The sequence below is a fragment of the Trachypithecus francoisi genome, unplaced genomic scaffold, assembly GCF_009764315.1.
Source record: "Trachypithecus francoisi isolate TF-2019V2 unplaced genomic scaffold, Tfra_2.0 Lachesis_group11, whole genome shotgun sequence".
Classification (NCBI taxonomy): Eukaryota; Metazoa; Chordata; class Mammalia; order Primates; family Cercopithecidae; genus Trachypithecus; species Trachypithecus francoisi.
The window spans coordinates 82,387,338-82,409,982 of record NW_022681456.1 but is presented as its reverse complement, the minus strand read 5'-3'; the positions used below and the strand labels follow the sequence as shown (position 1 = coordinate 82,409,982).

Sequence of the window (22,645 nt, the reverse complement as noted above, 5' to 3'; positions counted from 1 at the left end):
CCTGGGTGACAGAGCGAGACTCCATCTCAAAAATATATATATATATATACACATATATACACACACACACATATATATATTCTCTTCCTTATGATTTTCTTAACATTTTCTTTTCTCCAGTTTACTTTAAGAATACAGTACATAATGCATATAACATACATATGTGTTAATTGACTGTTTGTTATCAGTAAGATTTCCAGCCAACAATAGACTATTATTAGTTAAATTGTGGGGGAGTCAAAAGTCATACACAGATTTTTTATCTCATGGGAGATCAGCACCCCAAACCTCACCTTGTTCAAGGGTCAACCATATATCTCCTAGAAATTCTCATACAAGTCCACAAATAGAGACACATGAGGAAGTTCAACACACTGTTGCTTGTGGTAGCAGGGAACTGGAACCAACCTTCGTGTCCATTCCCAGGGGAACAGAGAAGCAAAATGTTCAGAATACGATGTCATCCATTGGAAGCAATTAACCAGACATATATGCAGCAACATAGATAGACCTTAAAAATATGGAATTGATTGGCAAATAAAGAGAATGAGGGTTATAACACAATGCCTTTTATATAAGTTTAGGATGCATACATATTCAAAACAACATTATATCCTTAGCAAGGATATGCATACATTTTAGGACATGGAGCAAGCTCACTAGAGTGCCTGGGGATGAGGGGAACAAGATAGATGGAGATGGAAAGGGGGATTGGAGAAGGAGCTGGAAAATAAAATCTAAGAGAGGCCTTGCTACTTTGCACAGGATAAGGATGATAACATGTTACCCCGCGAATAACCTAAAGACCATAGAGGGAGAAAAAAAAAAAAAAAATTAACAACTGCAGAGCCCGAGATCCTGGGCATGAAACATAACAGAACCTCCAGGGACTCAGTTTCCTCCTATTCAGAATGGGGATAATATGTAAGGTGGTTGTGAGGACTGTGATCATGTTGGGCAAGAGGCCTGGCCAGAATTGTTGTTCAATAATAAAAATAATGCTGATGATAGTACGCTATCCTTGCCGATAGTGTTCGCAGTTTCAGTTCTGCAGAGCTGCAGACCAGCTTGGTGTCAACACCTCTTGGTTTGCTCCCCAGCTCCTGGCTCTCTTACCTCCCTGGCCTCCTCATCTGGGCTGCAGCTTAATAGGAGAGATTTGCAAGGCAAGGTGAAAAGGTGAAAACCTGTGATGACATATATGTATATTTCTATGTTTATATTTATTTATTTCAATTAGAAAAAGGCTCTTCATCCTGTATTCACTGGCTGCTCCCTTTGGATCAATACTTTAGTTAGGTCTTTAGAGAAATGAAATTTATATTCATGCCCCGCTGTTCCCTTAGTAACAATCTCCGGCAATCAGATCTGCTCTCTGGTGGAAATGGCCTTTGGAAAGCGCTTATGCAGTGTGCAGTTGCACAATCTTACCTTTGCCAGAAACTGTTTTCTGATGTAGCCAGTATCTTTTCCAGAAAAAAAAATTAACTACATTTAAGCAGACTTAACAAGGTCTTAAAATAGATATAAAGTGGTTTCACCCCACAAGGGGAATTCTTAAAATACTAAAGTACTGTTTTTAAGCATAGTCAAGTACTTCAGAAACACTCATTTACATTGCAAACAATTTCTATGCTAATTACAAATGATTCTTTCCCAACCACTAGGTAATATTTTGTGTTACTGTATGTACCTGAAATGAATAATATTACTTCTCTTTCTTCTTCTTTTATTTTTTTGATCAATATTCATTATTCAAACTGGTATTTCCACAATTCTTCCAGATTTGCACTTTTATGGTATTTCAGGTGTGAATTTGAGAATCTAATCCCCATAGTATTGAGGTAAAACCACAAAAACAGATTTATCACAATCACTCCTCTAAAAAGAGACTTATTGGAGAATCAGAGAGTCTCAACCCTCTTTGTGGCTCTCAGATCCTCCAGTAAGTCTCTTTCAAACATTCTATACTTCTCCAACAACTGAAACTCTCCATGCTGACTTTGCTTCTTCATGAAGAAAATGGAAGCCCTAGGCTGGGCGCGGTAGCTCACACCTGTAATCCCAGCACTTTAGGAGGCCGAGGCAGGCGGGTCATCTGAGGCCAGGAGTTCAAGACCAGCCTGGACAACATTGTGAAACCCTGTCTCTACTAAAAATAGAAAAATTAGCCAGGTGTGGCGGCGGGTGCCTGTAATCCTAGCTACTTGGGAGGCTGAGGCATGAGAATCGCTTGAACCCGGGAGGTGGAGGCTGCAGTGAGCTGAGATCGTGCCATTGCACTCCAGCCTGGGTGACAGAGCAAGACTCCATCAGAAAAGAAAAAAAGAAAAGAGAAGAGAAGCCCTAAGATGCCCTCAATGGCAGACACTAAACTTATGAACTCATCTGCGTCTCTATTGCTTCCTCCTTCTACCTTTCCAGCCCCCTACCTTTCCAGCCCCCGTTTCAGGTTCCTCACTCTTTTTTTTTTGAGATGGAGTTTCGCTCTTATTGCCCAGGCTAGAGTGCAATGGTGCAATCTCAGCTCACTGCAACCTCCGCCCCCAGGGTTCAAGCAATTCTCCTACCTCAGCCTCCCAAGTAGCTGGGATTACAGGCATGTGCCACCACACCTGGCTAATTTTGTATTTTTAGTAGAGCTAGGGTTTCTCCATGTTGGTCAGGCTAGTCTTGAACTTCTGACCTCAGGTGATCCACCCACGTTGGCCTCCCAAAGTGCTGGGATTACAGGCGTGAGCCACCATGCCCAGCCTCAGTTTCTTCACTCTTAATGACCTTTCACTCTTCTGAATGAATTCTCAACTTACTCTTCTCCATCAGGTCCTTCCCACAAGGCATCAATTGGCTGCCAAGAGAAACCCTCAAGCCCACACTCCTCCAGCCACTCTGGACTCCCTTCTCCTCCCCTTCTTGCTCACATTTATTGGAAAATCCAGCTTCTCATCTCCCACTCACTCCTTAGCCCACGCCCCCTGACTTTGCCATGGAAACGGATCATTTGGAGGTCACCACTGGTCTTGTTGCTAAATCCAGTGGACCCTCCCAGTCATTCCTTATTCCAGTGACCACTCTGCCTCTTGGTTTTCCTACCCTACTCAGCTCATCTCCCTCCTACCTCTCTGCAGGATTCCTCAGATTTCTTTGTAGGTTTCTCTTTGCTTCTCCTTTAAATGCTGGTGTTCCTAGCGCCCAGGTCCTCTGCTCCCTCTGCTTACATCTCCTGGGTGAGCACATCATGCCTTACCTTTAGTGCTCATTGATCACTTTGAGATCTGTGTCTGCAGCTCATGCCTCCCTCCTGAGCTCCAGACCTCAAGGCCCAGCTCCTTCTGGATGGCTCCTTGGATGGCTCCCAGGCCTCTCAAACTCACAGAACTCCCTAAACCTCTTCTGTCCTCAATATTCCGAGACTTGTATAACTAGCCAATAAACACACGAGATTTGTTAGGGCTTCCTTCTCTCTTATCACCAAAGGCCCCATCCCCAGTCAATCAATGAACACAAAGTCTTGTCCATCCTACCTTCTGTTATATCTTAACTCTGTCCACCTCTCTTCATCCCTACCCTGGTCCTAGCTGCCATCATTCTCACCTAGGGTGGGGGGACCTCCTCCTGGTTTCCTGCATCCATCCTGACCCCTCCAGTCCGTCTTTCACACTGTAGCTGGAGAAGTTCCTCTAAAATACACATTGTTGGCCAGGCGTGGTGGCTCATGCCTGTAATCCCAGAATTTTGGGAGCCTGAGGCAGGTGGATTGCCTGAGCTCAGGAGTTTGAGACCAGCCTGAGCAACATGGTGAAACCCCATCTCTACTAAAACACAAAAAATTAGATGGGCATGGTGGCGCATGCCTGAGGTCCCAGCTACTCAGGAGGCTAAGGCATGAGAATTGCTTAAACCAGGGAGGCAGAGGTTGAAGTGAGACAAGATCGTGCCACTGCACTCCAGCCTGGACAACAGAGTGAGATTCTGTCTCCAAAATAAATAAAATAAAATAAAATAAAATGCAAATTGTTATTCCGTAATGCTCTCTGCTGAGTGTCACTGCCTTCAGGTTAAAGTGCAAACTCCCTTTTAATAGGCCCTTATTGCTCGATCTGACCTGGCCTACAGCTCTGGCCACATCTCCCTGCATAGTCCTCTTCTCTCTTCATGTCCCTTTCAGTTCCTTAGACCCACAGTTTCTTTTTGCCATCAGGCCTCTACACATACTATCCCCTCTTGGACATTCTTAGCCTGGCCAACTTGCATTTATCAGCACATGTGTGGATGGTGTGATGGAGTGGACTGTGGAGAGAGGCAGGCATGGGTTTGAATTCCAGCTCTGTTCTTTTCAAGCTGTAAAAACTTAAGGATGTCAGCCAACCTCTCTGAGCCTCTGAGTCCTCATCTGCAGACAGAGGCATCATAATATTCACCATGTCTCCATATGTTGATTTCTCTTTTCAATTATCTGACCCATCTCCACCCACCCACTCTCACCTGCTTTTTCTGGGAACTGACCCTTCTTCCCTATGCACACAGAGACCATGGTGGTTCCTGGCTGCCATATTAGTCCAAAAGGATGCAGCCCACTCCCCACAGATGATTGGGCCAGAGGTTGGCACCATCAGCTGCTACATTCCCAGTTAGGAATTGGAACCCAGAGAGAGTCACACTGGACTCTTTTCTCATACAGCTAGACTGTCTGTAGACCCAATGGCTCTATATCAGTAGCCATAAGTTCCCGTGTGGCTGGAAAGCAGAAAAAGCTGGTCTGCATAAGAGTACATGGAAGCCAATGCACAAAGAAAGCAAAGGCCCAGAGAGGAAGAGAGGGTGGAAACAGAGAAAGGGTCTTGTACATTTAATGTCCTGGTTTCACTGACCGACTGAGGCCAGCTGCACTGAGCCTGTGAGAAACTCGCACCCTTAAACCAAAAAAAAAAAAAAAATCTCCTTAAGGCCAGGCGTGGTGGCTCACTCCTGTAATCCCAGCACTTTGGGAGTTCAGAGGCTGACTAATCACTTGAGCCCAGCAGTTCAAGACCAGGCTGGGCAACATGGGAAACCCTGTCTCTACAAAAAATACAAAAAAGTAGCCAGGTGCAGTGGCTGATGCCTATAATCCCAGCACTTTGGGAGGTTCAGGCGGGTGGATCACGAGGTCAGGAGTTAGAGACCAGCCTGACCAACATGGTGAAACCCCATCTCTACTAAAAATACAAAAATTAGCCAGGTGTGGTGGTGGGCGCCTGTAAGCCCAGCTACTCAGGAGGCTGAGACAGGAGAATCTCTTGAACCTGGGAGACAGAGGTTGCAGTGAGCCCAGATGGTGCCACTACACTCCAGCCTGGGTGACAGAGTGATACTCCATCTCAAATAATAATAATACTAAAATAAAAATAAAAACAATTAGGAGGGTATGGTAGAGCATGCTTATAGTTCCAGATATTCTGGAACTGAGGTGGGAGCCCAGAAGGCAGAGGTTGCAGCGAGCCAAGATCGCACCACTGCACTCGCATCCAGCATGGGTGACAGAGTAAGACCCTGTATCAAAAAAAAAAAAAAACCCTTAAAATAGCTAGCATGGATTTTTATTACATGAAACCAACAAAGTCCTAATTTACCTATTTTGTGAAACAATTATTGTGAAAATTAGAAATTTCACATACACATACACATGTACGTACACATACAGTAGATTTCAATAAAAATATTAGTCTTAATATGTACTCAATGCATGAATGAGGCAAGGACTGAGGGAGGGATGTTGGAACTCTCTGCACCCATTTCTTTACAATAGTTCCAGAAACAGGGGCCAGTGCTTATCATCCCATATCATCCCATGAGATTTTTGTTTTGTTTTGTTTTACTTGAAAAGGCAAATTATTATATTTTGGTAACTTTGAAAAGAGGAAAAAATTACACATAATCTCACCCCATCAAATTGAAGCAGATATTTTTATTGCATACATACTTTGCATACTTATAATCATGGTGCACATTCCATTTTGTGTCTAGTATTTTTTACTTGACGTATAAACATTTTAATATCTCTACACAGACTTTGCAATCATTTTAATGACTGTATAATATTTAATAGTATATTATCTAATTTATTAAGCTATCCCCTACATAGATGTGATTTCTGGTTTTTTCTATCATAAATCATGCTGCAATGTACATCTCTGTGGATAGGTCATTTTTTTTTTTTTTTTTGAGGTGGAGATCCCAGGCATTTGGGGGTAATGACAAAGATCCAAACACTTGGGTTCCAGGTCTTGGTTCCACATTTCACCAGCTAAATGACTCAGGTGGTTACTTGGGTACCTGAGACCTCAGTGTCCCCATCTGTTAATGAAGCGAATTGTCTCTGCTCTGGAGATGCACATTTGTCTTGAAGGTGAAGAGGAGCAGTAAATCAATTCTAAAGCTCTATTCTAAGCCATGATTCTGTTTAGCCCTATAAGGAAACAATAGTGCTCAGTACCGGCTCCATTTTTGCAAAGGAGCTAGAGGAATGGTGGCGGACAGTGTTGAATCATAGGGTCTTACCCACTCAGCCGGTGCTAAATGATTAGGGACCCACTCAACAGCAGATGAGGCCAAGGCAGGAGTGAGCCTCCAGATAAAATCCCCTTCTGGCCCCCCACCATCTGGCTCTATTCTGGAGGGCTAGAATGGTGGCTATCCCACTATTGCAGTGGCTGCAATAGCAGTGGCAGGATTCTTTGGCTTTAATCCACAACCCCTTTCTCCCCTAAACCCAGGCGGCCTCTGTAGGTTCCCATGACAACAGCATGCCTGGGAAGGACCAGCTTGAGGAAAAACCAGATTTTACTGTAAGAAAAAACTGGCCAGAAGCCACAGGCCAGGCAGGCTGGAACAGGGGCTCTGCAGTGGGGCTGGGTCCTGGGACACGAACCAGAGAGAGGAGTGAGCACCAGCTCTGTGCTAGGAGCTGACACTTTTTGAGCACTTACAATAGCCAGATACTATTAAATGTGCTGTGTATGTATTGACTTATTTGATCCTCATGGCAATGAAGTAGGCACCATAGCTGTTATCCCTGTTTTACAGGTGAGGTGACAGAGGTATGGTGAGGTTCAAACCTGGTAGTCTGACGTCAGTGCCTGCATATGGACCCCTTGGAAATCAACTCTCATCTCTACAGCCTCCAGCAATTGATAAATGACAGTTTCATTCTATCCTCACAACATTTTTCCAAGATTAAAGATTATTATTCCCATGAGGAACCCATCTGTCAGAGAGGTTAAGCAATATGTCCCAAATCACACAGCTAGCAAGTAATAGAGCTGGGATTTGAACTCAGATGTGTCTGAACCCAAAGCCCATGGTTGCTACTAAGATGCTAGGAAATAGATCTGAGCCTTCCTATCCTCCCATAAGCCTGGGAAAAGGGTCACGTAGCGTAGGCTAGCTTTAGAGATATGAGTGGGGTACATTTCTGTGTCCTCAGTGCCGTGCCAACCCTCTCCCAACACATACACACTCACACATGCACACACACATGCATGCACGCATGGGCGTGAACACAGGCCCTGGCAGGCAGACGCTGCCCTCCTCTCAGCCAGGAATGGGCCCGCCTACTCACAACAGGCTTCCCAGGCTGGTGAGCCTGCCCACACCTGATTGCCTCACCTGGGAGAGGCTGCCGGAAGGCATGGAAGGCGTATCTCCCCACCCCAACTCATTCTGTGTAACCAGGCTGGGGCTTCCCAAGGAAGTGAGAGAATTCCTGAAGTCTCTGAGACCCCTGGGATGTTTTGGGTTTTTTATTTCTAAACCAAGTGGGAGCCTAAACTTCAGAGCCTGGAGGACTCTTCCTATTGTTCTTCCAGTGTTTTATTTATTTATTTATTTATTTTTTTTTTGAGAGAATCCCGCTCTGTCACCCAGGCTGGAGTACAGTGACGTGATCACAGCTCACTACAGCCTCAAATTCCTTGGCTCAAGTGATCCTCCTGCCTCAGCCTCCCGAGTAGCTGGGACTACAGGCACACAGCACCATGCCTGGCTAAGTTTTCAATGTTTTTTGGTAGGGTCAGGATCTCACTATGTTGCTCAGGCTCCAGTGTTAATTTTTTACTTAATGTATTGCATTACCTTTCCCCTGACTTGATTATTTTCTAGACGGTGGCCTTTGATTTTTTTTTTTCTTTTTTTTTGAGACGGAGTCTTGCTCTGTCGCCTAGGCTGGAGTGCAGTGGAGCGATCTCGGCTCACTGCCACCTCTGCCTCCTGACGTTCAAGTGATTCTCCTGCCTCAGCCTCCCAAGTAGCTGGGATTACAGGTGCCCGCCACCATGTCCAGCTAATTTTTGTATTTTTAGTACAGACGGGGTTTCACCATGTTGTCCAGGCTGGTCTCAAACCCCTGACCTCAAGTGATCTGCCCACCTCGGCCTCCCAAAGTGTTCGGATTACAGATGTGAGCCACTGCGCCCAGCCACCTTTGATTTTTAAAAGTCCCCCATTTCCTGTGGTAAGTGCAGTGGCCCTCTGTCTATGTCTTTCTATCTTATCTCTGATAGACTAGTCCATATTTTCCACTGGGAGCTTACCTCTAAAATCACATTTGCATAAGATCAGTCATTCCACAGATATTGATCATATGACTTCCCCTCAAAGGCAGGATGTACATGGGAAACTAAAGACATTCAGATCCACCCCTTCCCACCCCTACTGAATTAAAGAGAGGCAACAGAAGCCTCAAGTCCTGCCAGGTTCTCCTGGAGATGGTGGGTTAGCTAAGGGGAAGAGACCTGTTGACCTGTCTTGCTGCAGAAAGCTCTACACATTTGATTCCTGGAAGCAGAGCAAAGGTTCTATCCCCAACATCATCAGTCTGACCAGACTGGGGACCATCTAGTTTCCAGTGAAGCATCCACCTAAAGTCCTTGGGGGGAGGAAATGGAAATTATCTTAAGAGGCTTGGACACCCCAGCTTTCTCCAGCCTCCGCAGACCCTGCCACGCCTGCACATAAACCCCATTTCTTCTCCATGCCAGACTGCAAAGAATTGGAGTAGCATACTGAGCACACTACAGTTTCTCCCTGGTGTAGATGTTACCCTTGAAACCCTTCTTTGGAAGACCCACACATCCATCCACAGGACAGCATGGACTCCAACGTGGGGTGGGTAAGAGAGAGAGAGGCTGCAGACTCAGAGAGAAGGAGAGCAAGGAAGTGAGGAGATGGGGCTGCTGGGAGAGAGAGCAGGGAGGTCAGAGTTGGGGACCATGCCCAAAATATGTCAATACCGTGTCTGGTTTTACTCTGGGGAGAGGAGACATCCCTGCTGCCTGCAGTACTGAGCACCTGCGCTCCCCACAAGCCCCCTCCACCTGGCCCAGGCACGCAGTGGGCATTTAGTAAGTGCACACTAGAGCTGGTGGTTATGTTGATAAGATGACGGCACACCACTCAGTCTGCAAAGTCCAGACTTCTGTCTCTCTCACCCCCTGGGAATTTCATAAATAAATCCCTGGACCTGTTCCAAGAAGAATTTCAAGGCTTCTCTGTGTGTGTATGTGTTTCCAGAAACACAACAATTTTACATGATGCCTGGTGTGCAAACTCCTAAGCAAACCATGGAGAGGAATGAGGACTTGGGCATGGCAAAGAGAAGGTGGACGGATTGGGTCAGGCTGGGCTGGCGCGGGCCAGGAAACCAGCAGTCGACGGTGGTGGTTTGAGCCCAGGCTTTGCAGCTGGCAGCTGCTAACCTGGCTCCCCAGACGCCCAGTCTGCCCCAGGCTCAGATTGCCCAGCCTCCCCTCCCCCACCCTTGGGCTTTGGCAGGATTCTCCATCAGGTTTTTGCAAAGTGCTGGGGTCTTAAAATAGCATAAAGGCCCGCGCACGCACACACACACACACACACATGCATGCACACGCACACACACATTTAGACTATAGTGTCAATTCCCATACCACAGAATGAGGATCAAAAAGGAGGGAGAGTAGAGGGTGGAGCGAGGACTTCAGGGCATCTTTCAGAGCTGAGAGCAGTGAGAGACCAGGCAGGAAACAGGGGTGGCACTCAGTGTGAAGAAGGGGAACAGGGAGGAGAAAACAAGATAGAGCCTGTTTTTGGGTGTGTGTGACAACGTGACAGGGCTAATAGTCATGTCTGGAGTATGTGTTTATGTGTAGCTGGGATCATGAAAGCAAAGGCTATGTTGGTGTGACCAGTTTGGCAAGGGGAAGCTGGATTTCCCTCCTGGACTGTGAACTCCTAAGGGCCAAAAACTAAGAACTTTATCCTCATCATTCCCAGGGCCTAGCCCACTGCCTGACACAGACACTAAATACATGTTCCAAGAATAAATGGATGATGGATGGATACATGGATTTGCTAGAACATTAAGTGGTAACCATAAGGACAGTACAATTTCAAAGGGCAAAATTGGAAACGGGCACTGCAAAGTTAGAAGATGTGGCCAATCCACAAGCACGTGCTGGATGTTGAGAACGAAAGGGAAGTGACCGCCGCTGTGGTAGGGTTTGGGATTTCTCTGGGGAAGATGAGACGAACACAGAGAGGTAGGCAGAAGGCATCCCAGAGGAGTCAGGCCCTGAGCTGGTCGAATTACTTGAGCTGATGTTGTAGCCAGGGCTCACAGGCTATGAGGACAAACATGCTCAAACCAGTGGAAGCGAAAACAGGATTTCCTGGGAAGATAGATGGGAATCTCAGAGAACTCAGCAGTGGAAAATACAGTCAGATCTCATGGGATCTGAGAAGATGCTGGGCTGGTTGTATGTTGGGGACTCTGTTAGAGTGGGCGAGGCCAGAGGGTGTGTGTGCATGGACACATTCCCAGCACACCTGGGGTAAACACCAGGGGTCTCTGGTCTCTCCTTTCCCTGGGCCTCTGCTCCACTCTCCTCTCCTGGCTCACCCTGGCCCACGGTAGCGTCCAGCTAGTCTCCATTGCCCGCCACAACCTAAGTAACTCGGTTTTCATAACTCCTTAGTTCAAATGCTCATGAGAAAGGACTTGCATGGCTCAACCAGTTTATTTCTTGCTTTCCCTTGGTTCAATGCCCAGCCCTGGTGCGATCACCTATGGCCAGAGGGCAGACCATGCAAACTCCCCTAGGAGAAGTGGGTGTAGCAGGTGACAGCGACAGACTCTGGTGATCCAGATAGGAGGAAAACTACATGAGGCACTTGGTTGTGTAGTGTGTGTGTGTGAAGGGGTGGATGGGGGAAGCCAGGGCAAAAGAGGAGCTGTCAGGACGAGGGTGAGCCAGGTGACCTTGGGCAAATTACTTAATCCCTCTATGCCTCAGTTCCTTGTCTCTACTATGGGGGTGAATAATACTACTCTCATGTGGTTGCTGTGAAGATTGAGTAAATAATCTGTGTCAAGTTCTCAGGAGTCAATGTTCTCTACAGCCTTTAGCAATTGATAAACGACAGTTTCATTCTACCCTCACAACATTTTCCCCAAATTAAAGATTATTATTCCCATGTTATACAGATGAGGAACCCAAAGGTCAGAGAAGTTAACCATGCACATGCAGTCTGTGCATGTATTGTGATGTGCAGGAGAGTTAGGATGGATAGTAAGTTCTCATCACGTAGAGGCCTCATTACAGTTTTGGCTCCGTCCTGGGCAAGTCATGTATCTTTTCTGAGTGTCAGATTCTTCATCTGTGAAACAAGGGAGTCCAGCTGAATCATTTCTCAGATCCCCTCTTAGTTTAGAAAGCCATGCTTTTGGCTTGGCCATAGGGAGCCTGTGGATTCTGAAGAAGGCAGATGACAGACAAAATGAAGGAGGCTTTCTTAGAATACAGTTATGTCGCAGGGTGCCTTGTAGACTGGAAGGAGGGTGACCAGGAGGCAGGGAGGTTACAGCACCAGTAGTCCCAGAGATGTGTTGTGTAAGGTTCTGGACTGTAGCATCACAGGAGGGGACCGGCCAGATAGGCAAAAGCTGTGAGGTCCACAACAAAAGGAAAATGATCAGGAGAGCAATCCTGTTTGGCCACTGGGCATTCCAGATAGATAGAAACTGATGTATTAATCATCAAGGCTGAGGGCACAGGGCCTATTTCCAAGGAGGCACTGGGGGATGGATGGGGTAGGGGGAGAATGAGGTCAGTGTGAGGGTTAAAAGAACAAAAGAAGGCTTGCTTCTAAAAATCATGCAGTTGCCTCTGGAGTAGAAAGTGAGCAATACCTTAAAGCCTGGGAGGGTTTTCTCCAAGTACATCACAGCCCCGCACCATCTCATGGGTGCTGACCACAGCAAGACCCTAACATTGACTCTGGCCTCTGGGCTTCTCGGGCCCAGAGCAATCCCTCTAATTAGCCCTCATCCTCAGCCACCAGGCATATCCCATCCAAGTTCTTTCCATTGCCTAACCTGCCCTCCCTCTGCTTCCCTCACCACCCTGGCTCATTTGTCCCTTCACCAGCTGCTATGGCCCCACCCCTACACCTTCAACCTCCAAATGGCCCCTCTTCTGCTCCCAGCCTGGACTGCTAAGCATTTCCCAAGGAAATGGTAGAGACTTGTTATGACCTCAACTTTATGTTCTGTAATCCTGCCTGGGCCCCAGTACCACTCTGACAATCCCTTTCTGCTTTTCTATGTTCCTGGACACCACACCCATTCTCCACAGTGGCTTTTTACAAATCCTTACCACCTTCCTCAAGCACATCTACCATCATATGCCACCATGCCCCCTTAGCATACTGTACCAAAACAGAGGGCCTGACTGAGAACATCAGGATGACCCTTCACGCCTATAAACTTTCTCTTGGTTTACCTCATTCCTTCAGCTCTAGCAATCTCCTCCAGGCCAAGGCTAATCACTGTACCTCTGGATCTTTATCCTGTGCTTCTCATCTACCCTGGGTACTGGCTCGATTACTTACTACTTCTTCTTCCTGTATCTTTCAGCTCTTCTTGGCTCTTTTATTGCAGTCTAAGCTGCAGTCTTTCTGTTCTTACTAAAGCAACAAAAGGGAGTAAACACTCCCTTTACCTTGTGTATCCTTCTGAAATCCCCTTTTCTTTTTCTCTCGTCCAGCCTGGAAATCTTTATTTTTAAATTGGATTATTTAGTCCATTTACATTTATTGTAATCACAGATATATTTGGGTTTATTTTTACCATCTTATTTTCTTCTTTCTATTTATCCCACTTTACCATAGATTCAGTATCACTTGTCTTGAGACCAGAGTGTTTGGATTTCAGAGTTTTTAAGATTTTGAAATATTTGCATGGTACTCACCTGTTAAGCATTCATAATCCAAAAATAAAAAATCTGAAATGCTACAATGAGCATTTCCTTTGAGCATCATGTCAGTGCTCAGAAGGTTTCAGATTTTGGAGCATTTTGGATTGTGGATTTTTGGATTAGGAATGCTCAACCTATATTGTCCTTTTTATTTCCTTTATCAGTTCCTTTTGGATTATTTTGTATAATTCTATTTCTTTACTCTCTTAACCTATAAGTTATACACTCTGTTTCTCTTCTATTAGTGAATACCTGTTAGTAAAGTATGCATGAATTCATACATAACAGATATTTTTTATTTAGCCCTTGATCTTTAAAGCCATTTCTTTGAGTATACAATTTTAAGTTGACTGTTATTTTTCTCTTGGGCCTATTTTGGACTTTTGTCTATGTAGATTATTTTTCTTAAAATTTGGTCTGTGAGAATTCCCTGTAGCCTGAATTGAATTTGGGTTCCTCTACAGATGATTTGCTCTTATTTCTTCCATGTACTACCAGGAAGTACAACGGGCCTCAGACCACTTGAATCTAAATAGTGTGTAGTTTTTCAGACGGCCTAGATTGGGTGAATTTTGAATAAAATCATAGCATGAAGGCCAGCTTGCCGTTATGAATTCTCAGGGGATATTTTCTCCCATTCTCACTCAGAGCCAAGGTTTTGTTTTTTGTTTTCTTTTGAGACAGAGTCTCACTCTGTCGCCCAGGCTGGAGTGCAGTGGTGCGATCTCAAGAGCCAAGGTTTAAGTCAGACAGTTTTCCTTGCAGTCTCCTGGAGGAGTGAATTATTTCTTTTTCTTTTTCTTTTTTCTTTTCTTTTTTTTTTGAGATAGAGTTTTGCTCTTGTTGCCCAGGCTGGAGTGCAATGGTGCGATTTTGGCTCACTGCAACTTCCACCTCCCACGTTCAAGTGAGTCTCCTGCCTCAGTTTCCCCAGCAGCTGGGACTACAGCCACACGCCACCACGCCTGGCCAATTTTTGTATTTTTTTTTTTTTTAGTAGAGACGGGGTTTCATCATGTTGGCCAGGCTGGTGTCGAACTCCTGACCTCAGGTGATCCACCTGCCTTGGCCTCCTACAGTGCTGAGATTACAGGTGTGAGCCACCGTGCCCAGTCTGAGGAGTGAATTATTTCTAGTACTTCCTTAGATGAAGTGTATTACCCTTTGTGGGTCACAGCCTTGTGCACAGGATCTGTTATTAGACACCCCACTTTGGATGAGCTTGAGCTCCGTCTCCTGTCCCCTATATCCTGCTTGCCTGTGAAAACCAAAGTTCAAGCTCACCCGTATGCAAAGGCTCTGAACAGAAAAGCCAGCTTTGGTGATCAGCTTTCCTCTTTGATTTTTAGTTTTTCACTTGAGTATTCACTTTCTTGCTAGTTTACTGAGCATTTTGAGTTGTTTTCAGCAGAAGATTTGCTCAAGGAACCTGGTTTACCATTCCAAAGGAAATCCAAATTTCCCCCTCCCATCATAGCCAAGTTATTTGAAATAATAGATGATACTCAGTGTTTCTAAGCCTTCACCCCCACTTGTAGCCTCCTGAAGTTAGGCCTTCACCCCATCCTCCACTGAGCCTGCTCAGGCAAACGTCACCAATCAGAAGTTACCAAAACCCTAAGAGACTTGTTCCTCATCTTACTTGACCTCTTCTCAACATTACAAACTATGGACCTCTTGAAAGCTTCTCTTGCCTTGGTTTCTATTATTCTATTTTTCCCAGGTTCTCTTCCTACTTCCATCACTATTCCTTCTGTCTTCCTTTTTCCTGGTATTGCTGTATTTCCAGATTCTCTTGCTCCCTTGAGCTGTCTGAATAACTATGATATGCTGCTAACTTCCAAATCCACATCTCTGTGGCTCCAGGTACCTTCAAGCTCAGTATGCCTGACAAGGAACTCATTTTTTACATTTTTTAATTTTTTGGAGACGGAGTCTTTGTTGCCTAGGCTGGAGTGCAGTGGTGCAATCTCGGCTCACTACAACCTCTGCCTCCTGAGTTCAAGTGATTCTCCCGCCTCAGCCTCCCGAGTAGCTGGGATTATAGGTGCCCACGACCATGCCCAGCTAATTTTTGTATTTTTAGGGGTTTCGCCATGTTGGCCAGGCTGGTCTTGAACTCCTGACCTCAGATGATCCACCTGCCTTGGCCTCCCAAAGCGCTGGGGTTACAGGTGCGAGTCACCGTGCCCAGCCAAGGAACTCATTTTTTTTTCCCCAAACCTGCCCATTCTAGTCTGCTGAATGAAACTGCCAGGCAGCTAGTCACCTAAGATTATCCTGGAGTCATATGGGGCCATCCCCTTTCCTCATTTCCCGTATCTAATCAATCTTGTCATTTCTACCTCTTTGAACTCTTGAATCTGTTTCTCTTTTCCACCTTCACATTGTGGCTGCCTGGGGTCGGGTCCACCTCCTATCTTGCCCGGGCTATGGGCTTTGCCTCCTCTTTGGTTTCCTTACAACCATTCTTGTCCTCCTCCAACCAGCCTCTATAAAAAGTTCAAATTCACTTGGTTCAGCAAAGTGATCTTCCTAAAACACAATATGATCAGTTTACAAATATGATCAGTTTAGCCTTTCCTAAAACACAAACATTATCAATTTACACTTAGAGGTTCAAGTGTACTGAAGAGGGTCTCTTATTAGACTCCCGATCCAGTGTGCTCCATTTCCAAGTAGACTTCCACGTCTGCCTAGCTCACCAACATTACCTTTCCACTCTCTACCATCTTCAACCTGCGTCTTCCTGGGTGTGCCGCTAGGCTGCTCACAGTTCTAAACGCCAGGCAAAACAGTCTCCTGCCATCTCCTGCCCTCCCGACACAGGCCTATCTGGGGAGGACTCTTTGATCTTCCAAGAATCAGTGTAGCCTGTCTCTTTGTGAAACCTTTCCCAACTCCTCAGCCTGTCCCCTCACAGCTGAATCATTCGTGTCCCCTGAGTGGCCTCCATTGGCTCTTTACAGGCTTGTGTCCTCGCAGAGATAACCTGTTGCTGCTCTTTTTCTCATGCTTTTCTCTATTAGATTTTAAGTTCCATGAAGGCAAGGACTATGACTTATCCACGTCCATATGTTGTGACTGGTATACTGTAGGTGCTCAGTAAGTGCTTGTGGTATGGATGAGTGAAGATGAGCTATTGCCTTCTTGGAATGAATGACCCTGCTGCTCAGCAAGGCAAATGATCGCCTAGGTAGTGGTGTTTCTGTGCGTTGTGACCAATGTGGCAGCTGTCACACTGACTTGTCACTCTAGTCAGTGGGACTAAGGTGTAAGACTTTCTCCTAGAGAAGTGGCTCCTGCTAGCTCTAGGGACTCTCATGACAAAGAGAGCAGAGGGGAAAAGCAGTTCATAGACTATGATGTGGATCCAGCCCTAAGATTAAGAAGGTTTACAAGGCCGGGCATGGTGACTCATGCCTGTAATCCCAACATTTTGAGAGGCCGAGGTAGGCGGATCACGAGATCAGGAGTTCGAGACCAGCCTGGCCAATGCGGTGAAACCCTGTCTCTATTAAAAATACAAAAATTAGCCAGGCATGGTGGCAAGTGCCTGTAGTCCCAGCTACTTGGGAGGCTGAGGCAGAAGAACTGCTTGAGCCCAGGAGGCGGAGGTTGCAGTGAGCTGAGATCATGCCGCTATACTCCTGCCAGGGTGACCCAGTGAGACTCCATCTCAAAAAAAAAAAAAAAAAAAAAGAAAAGAAATTTTAAAAAAGAGAGAAAAAAAAAGAAGGCTTATAAAAATGGACACTTACTGAGGCCTTCAGGGATGGTGAGGAGAGCTAGGAGGAAGCATCCTTGGGCCAGGCTGTGGGAAGGAGTGAAGGGCACAGGTAGGAATTAGGCAGTCTCTATGTAGCGCAGGACCTAAAAGGAAGGTAGACACATCACCTAGGAAAGCTCTAGTTTGGAGATGCCCCAAACTCTCACAAATGGGGTGTGAGGCATATTATTCACCCCTCCCCCGCTCCACCTCATTTCCCACCTTCAGCTGGGTCCTGAAGACTAGTCCTTAGAAAAGCAGGAGATGCTATGGTGTTGAAGAAAGCACAGGACCAGTAGGCCGTGGCTTTAATGATGGATTGTATGTGAGCCTGGGTAAATCGCTTACCTTCTCTAAGTCTCAGTTGCTTCATCAGGGCACACTCTGACATGCCTCAACCACTTCCTAGGATTGCAGTGAAGGTCAACTCATAATGATGATGATAGCTATTCTTTTTAGATCACTTCCTATGTGTCAGAGATTATGCTAAACGCTCTACCATATTTTATCAATACTAACAACATCTCTATGACATAGAACTATTATTAGCTGCATTTCACAAGATGAGTAAATTGAGGTTTAGTGAGGTAAAGTATCTTGCCCAAAGTCCAATGCTATCAAGTGAGTTGATGGAGCTGACAGAGGCGGCATTTTGTCTGTAGAGACAGCATTCTGGTTCCCTGATCTGTATATTTAGCTGTGTGGCTGACTTTATTGTCTAGGAGTGAAGCAACCACAGGTCCCCCCTGGGACCCCTGGCCTCACAGCCACAGTGGCAGCACTTAGCAAAGAATAAGGAAAGACACTCCTTCCCCCTTGGCTTCAGAGATGTGCTCCTGAGGAGCTGACTTTCCCTTCCTAACTGCAGGGGTTGGTGACTGTACTGGCTTGAATAGTGTCCACCCAAAATTCGTATCTACCAGGAACCTGTGAATGTAATCTTACTTGGAAGGAGGATCTTAGCAGATGTAACCAATTAAGATCATTTGCACTCATACTGGATTAGGGTGGGCCCTAATCCAGCGACTGGTATCCTTATAAGAAGAGAGAAATGTGGACTGAGATGTAGACATAGAGGGAAGATAACCATGCGAAGACATGGGGTTATGCTTCCGCAAACCAAACATCACCAAGGATCCTGGGAATCACCAGAAGCTAGAAGAGGCAAGGAAGGATTCTTCCCTAGAGCATTCAGAGAGCACATGGCCCTGCCAACACCATGGTTTCAGATTTCTAGCCTCCAGAACAGTGAGAGAATACATTTGTTATTTTAAGCTACCCAGTTTGGTAGTAGGAAACTAACACAGTAACCTAGCACTGTGTGCACCACAGCTGGGTGGATAGAGCATGGATTGGAAACCACGTAGATGGACTAGGTGGGGTGTGCCTATTTGTGGCAGATGAGGGAGAGGAGAATAAGTTATTTACTCTTTCAGCTACACTGACCAACTTGTAGACAATGCCTCCCCATGACTTTATGTGATTGTGTGTACACTGTGTCTGGCAAGTGTGTTTTCAGCTTTATTTTTTCCAGATATGATAATGGGAGTTCTTCAGGTTGGCGAAACTTAGAAGGTGAGAATTCCATTTAATAAACTGTTCCCCCTACCTCTTGGCTGTCCTTACCACCCCTAGATCTCAGATGGTGAAATTGTGCTTAAAGAGGTTCAAACCTTGCCCAAGTTTTCAGTTAGTTAGTAAGAAGCAGAATTCAGATCCAGAATTACCTGACTGCAAAAATTCTGCCCTTTCCATTATATCAAGTTCTTTCTCAAGCTAAAGAAACTGACCTCTTTTCAGAAACATATGGAGTGATTTGTTTACTTTCTTAAGCATTTTTTTCTAGATTTGAAAGTAACATTTATTTGAAAAATATTTAAAAATTATTGAAATGGTAAAATAAAAAGTAAAAAAAATATGGCAATAACTACTGTTACTATTGGGTAAATATACTTCCAGTCTTTTTTTCCTATAAATACATATTATCAATACAATTTGAATAATACTGTGAACAGTTTTGCATTTTATTTTAATTTAACATTATCTTGTAAGCATTTTCTCATGTCATAAGTTTTTGTAGACAGGATTTTAAATTACTAAATAATGTTTCATCATATGGATGGGCCATAATTTAACATTTTCTATGATTGTCTACTTAGTTCCCACCTTTTTACAATAATAAATATACAAGTTAACATTTTTAATAAACATCTGTCCTCTTATTATTTCTTGAAGACAGGGGATCATACTGGGTAAATGGATATGAATATTCTAAGGCATTTGATGCATAATGACAATTGTTTACCAAAAGGGTTCTACCTACCCGCCCAATCAGAGTGCCTGACACGGCACCCTTACCCATACTGTCATCAGTAAAGAGCTTTGCTATGTTCTGAAAAGGAGCATGCCGCAATTCCATCACACAGGCTGCCGCGTCCAGAGGATGGCAGGGGGCAAGACCAAGCAGGGAAACCAGTTAGGAGACCGCGGCGATGATCCCAGGGGACGCGCTGGGGGCTTGAAGCTAGGCGCAGGGATGGAGGAACTGGAACACGCACGGGATTCGTAGAATATTCGACGGGGGCGGGGGATCGACTCTGATAAGATAATTCTGCGTTGCGTGGGGTGCAGGAGAGGGAGGAGACTGCACGTTCGGCTCGGGCCTCCTCCGCGCCGGTCTCAGCACCGATCCGCGAGGTTGGCCGAGGCGTGAGCCCCGCCCACCCCTTTAACAGGGACACTCCCCTTTAAGGCGGGCGCCCGCGCGCGCCCCGGCCCCGCCCTTCGGGGGCGCGCGCGGCGGCCGCGGCGCCGGCTCCGCCGGGAGTGCACGTGCCGGCGCCGGGCGGAGGAGAGGGAGGCGGGAGCCGGGCAGCGGGAGGAGGGGAGGCGCCGGGGGCGCGCGCGCGCGCTGGGCGCTGCTGGGCTGCGGCGGCGGCGGCGGCGGCGGCGGTTACTATGGCGGAGTCGGCCGGAGCCTCCTCCTTCTTCCCCCTTGTTGTCCTCCTGCTCGCCGGCAGCGGCGGGTCCGGGCCCCGGGGGATCCAGGGTGAGTCCTGGGGCGGGGGGCGGGGGCCGGGATGGAGAGGGCTGGGCGAGGGCGAGGCCTCGAGCCGCGGCCGCTGGGCTACAGCGCGCCCCCTCCCCACGCGCACAATATGGCCGGGTGGGGGGCGCGGAGGAGTCGGGGTGACCCCCAGTCAGCTTCCCAGACCTCGGAGGCGCGGCTGCCCTTCGGCGGCGGAGCTCACGCCGGGCCCCTTGGGACCTGAGCCCTGTTCCAGGCGGAACTGGATTCGGGCAGCTCTCGGGGGTCGCGCTCCCAGCGCCCTCATGTTCCATAGAAGGGAGCCTGAGCCTCCAGCCTCAAGATTTGGAGGTCCATGGTTTCTGTCCTTCACCGTGTCCAGGGGCGGGGGGCTTTCTTCCCTCCCTTCAGATGCTCCTGGGGGGCGTCTTTCTCCCGCCAAGATTGTGGGGTTCGGGCGGTGGGGTCCTAGCCTCTCCGAGGGATCCTGATGTTGAGAGCCCGCGCACCTCAAGACTGCAGGGGAAGGGGTCTCTAACCTTTCCTTCAGGTCCTGCACTTGGCGTGTTTCTTCCCCTCCCTCCCCTGCCTCCCTAATGTTCTGGGAAAGGGAGTCACATTTCCCCTTCACTCAATCCCCTGAGTTCAGTGGGGCAATCCTCCCCTCCGCCCTCCGGCACACATGCCCCGTGGAGGCTATTTGGAGGAAGTGGGACGAACAGGCCCCTAAACCTTTTTGGAGCCTAGCTTTGGAATCCCTAACCCTATGGAACCGAGTTCCCCAAGGGTTGATCTGAATCTAGGTGTATTTGCTTTCCTCCTCGCTTCCCCCACCCTACTCCAGGGGGCCCATTCAGTTAATCACTTTGTGGATGCCTTTCAGGTGAAATCTTAGAACGTGTCTCCAACCCCCCAAGATTATTTAAAGATCCCACCACCGGACTGTATCCCCGGCCCTTGGTCAGTACTTATTTACCTTCCTACCCGATGCCTCTTCCCAGCCCGCCCACCCTCACACACCCCTTACCTTCCGATCCCCACAGTCTGCGCCTCGCCTTATACCACCCCCACTCTCCCCTCTGTAGAAGCGGGTACCTTTTTGCGGGACACTCCGCTGGCTGTGTTGTTTTTGAGGCTTTGGGGGCTGAGAAAAGCAGATGAAACCCTAAAATATTTCATTTAAGAGAGTCCTGACGAATGTGTTTTGGCCTTGAGGTAGTAGATGAAGGTTATATTTGGCAGTTATATTGAAGCGATTATTGACCCACAGATGGATCTGGGAGAGATGATCAGGATTGTATTCGCTCCCAATGTACAAAGCCTGCTGCTTTGACTTCTCAGCAGCCCCTAACCTTCCAGCAATGGGAGATCAAGTGTGTTCTGTGGCTCTCTTCTCCCCTAAAAATAATGATTCTCAGGTGGGTTCAGTCGTCTTTAATAAACCAGACAGTCAAGAAAAGACACCATGCCACTTTGGAGTCTCAAAAACAAGTTCATTATCTCCGGCTTTGATATTTGTTCCCAGTGGTGGAGCCTGTGCAACGGGGTCTTTGTTCACGGGCTGATGCTTCTGCTAAGCACCTCGTGTGTGTTCTTCGGCCTCACTGCTCTGTGGCTGAGGGGTTTGAGAAACATGGTGAAGGTGTATGAACCGAGCTTGACATTTGTGGTGAGATAATGATTTGCATGAATAAGGATGTTCATCGGGCCTTATTAAGGACTGTTTTTTGGAATGTGTAACATAATGTTCTCTACTGGGTAGTAAAAAAAAAAAAAAAAAGGGGAGATTGAACCTCTAGGTTTGTCATGTTATTTGTGTATGTATAAATCTTTAAATTCCTCATATAGGAATTTTTATCCTGCCCCTAATATATCCAGGATTTTTAACAGTCATTTCCCTGCTGATTTGATATGGTGTTTGTGGGGTTTTTCTGGTTGTGAGCCTGGTTAAGAATGTTTGATAATCCAATTGGTTCTGATTGGGGCAGAGTTCATTTTTTTGTAATCTTCCTAAAATGGATGTTTGTGGGGGTTAAGGTGGGTGGGTAAAATATGGAGTTCGTTTCTTTTTTTTTGGTAAATTGGAAATTAGGTTGTGTGTCCAGCAAACATTCTCCAGGGCCTTTAAACTTCTTGGCCAGACACTACAGTTTTTTCCGGGACACGTCTAGTTGCCAGTAGTGCATGCTATGGAGACCACTGCTGCAAAAGGCTTAAAGTAAAACGTCAGTTCTGGGAAAATAGAGGCTGTGGGATAACAAGAAGTTGATTTTTTTCCCCTCCCCTGCATTTCCTATATAGTGCTCCCCTACGTGGGCTGGAGGAGTGACAGAGCCAGGCAGCTCTGATGCCTGAAGATGCCTGATACTTGGACATGATGTGAGGGCAGTAAGGGATAGGCATTTCTGTTAATGAATTAACTAGGACTTAGTAAAAGGCCAGTGATAAGGAGAATGAGTTTCAGTTAGAAATAGCATCCGTTTGATAGGTGTACATGTTTTAAGGCCTGGCTTTGGAATTTTCACATTTAAAAATGTAAAATTGAGTTAGTAGCAGGAGAACATGACATTCATTTCTTAA

At 46.5% G+C, this 22,645-nt stretch overlaps 1 protein-coding gene and 1 long non-coding RNA gene across 2 annotated transcripts in view; one reads left to right on the top strand and one right to left on the bottom strand.

Annotated features, from left to right (window-relative positions):
- Positions 1–215: 215 nt before the first annotated feature.
- LOC117090104 lies at positions 216–19,765 on the bottom strand. Its single transcript, XR_004439897.1, has 3 exons — positions 19,361–19,765; positions 17,030–17,141; positions 216–1,144 (listed from the first exon to the last, which is right to left on the bottom strand). It is a non-coding gene; the product is annotated as an uncharacterized LOC117090104 (long non-coding RNA).
- Positions 19,766–19,877: 112 nt separating this feature from the next.
- The window catches only part of ACVR1B (activin A receptor type 1B), a 46,412-nt gene continuing 43,644 nt past the window's right edge, over positions 19,878–22,645 (top strand). Inside the window, exon 1 of the mRNA XM_033222015.1 lies at positions 19,878–20,086. Within this exon, the coding sequence (XP_033077906.1) occupies positions 19,996–20,086 (91 nt within the window). The 5' untranslated portion in view covers positions 19,878–19,995. The remainder of the gene's footprint in view (positions 20,087–22,645) is intronic.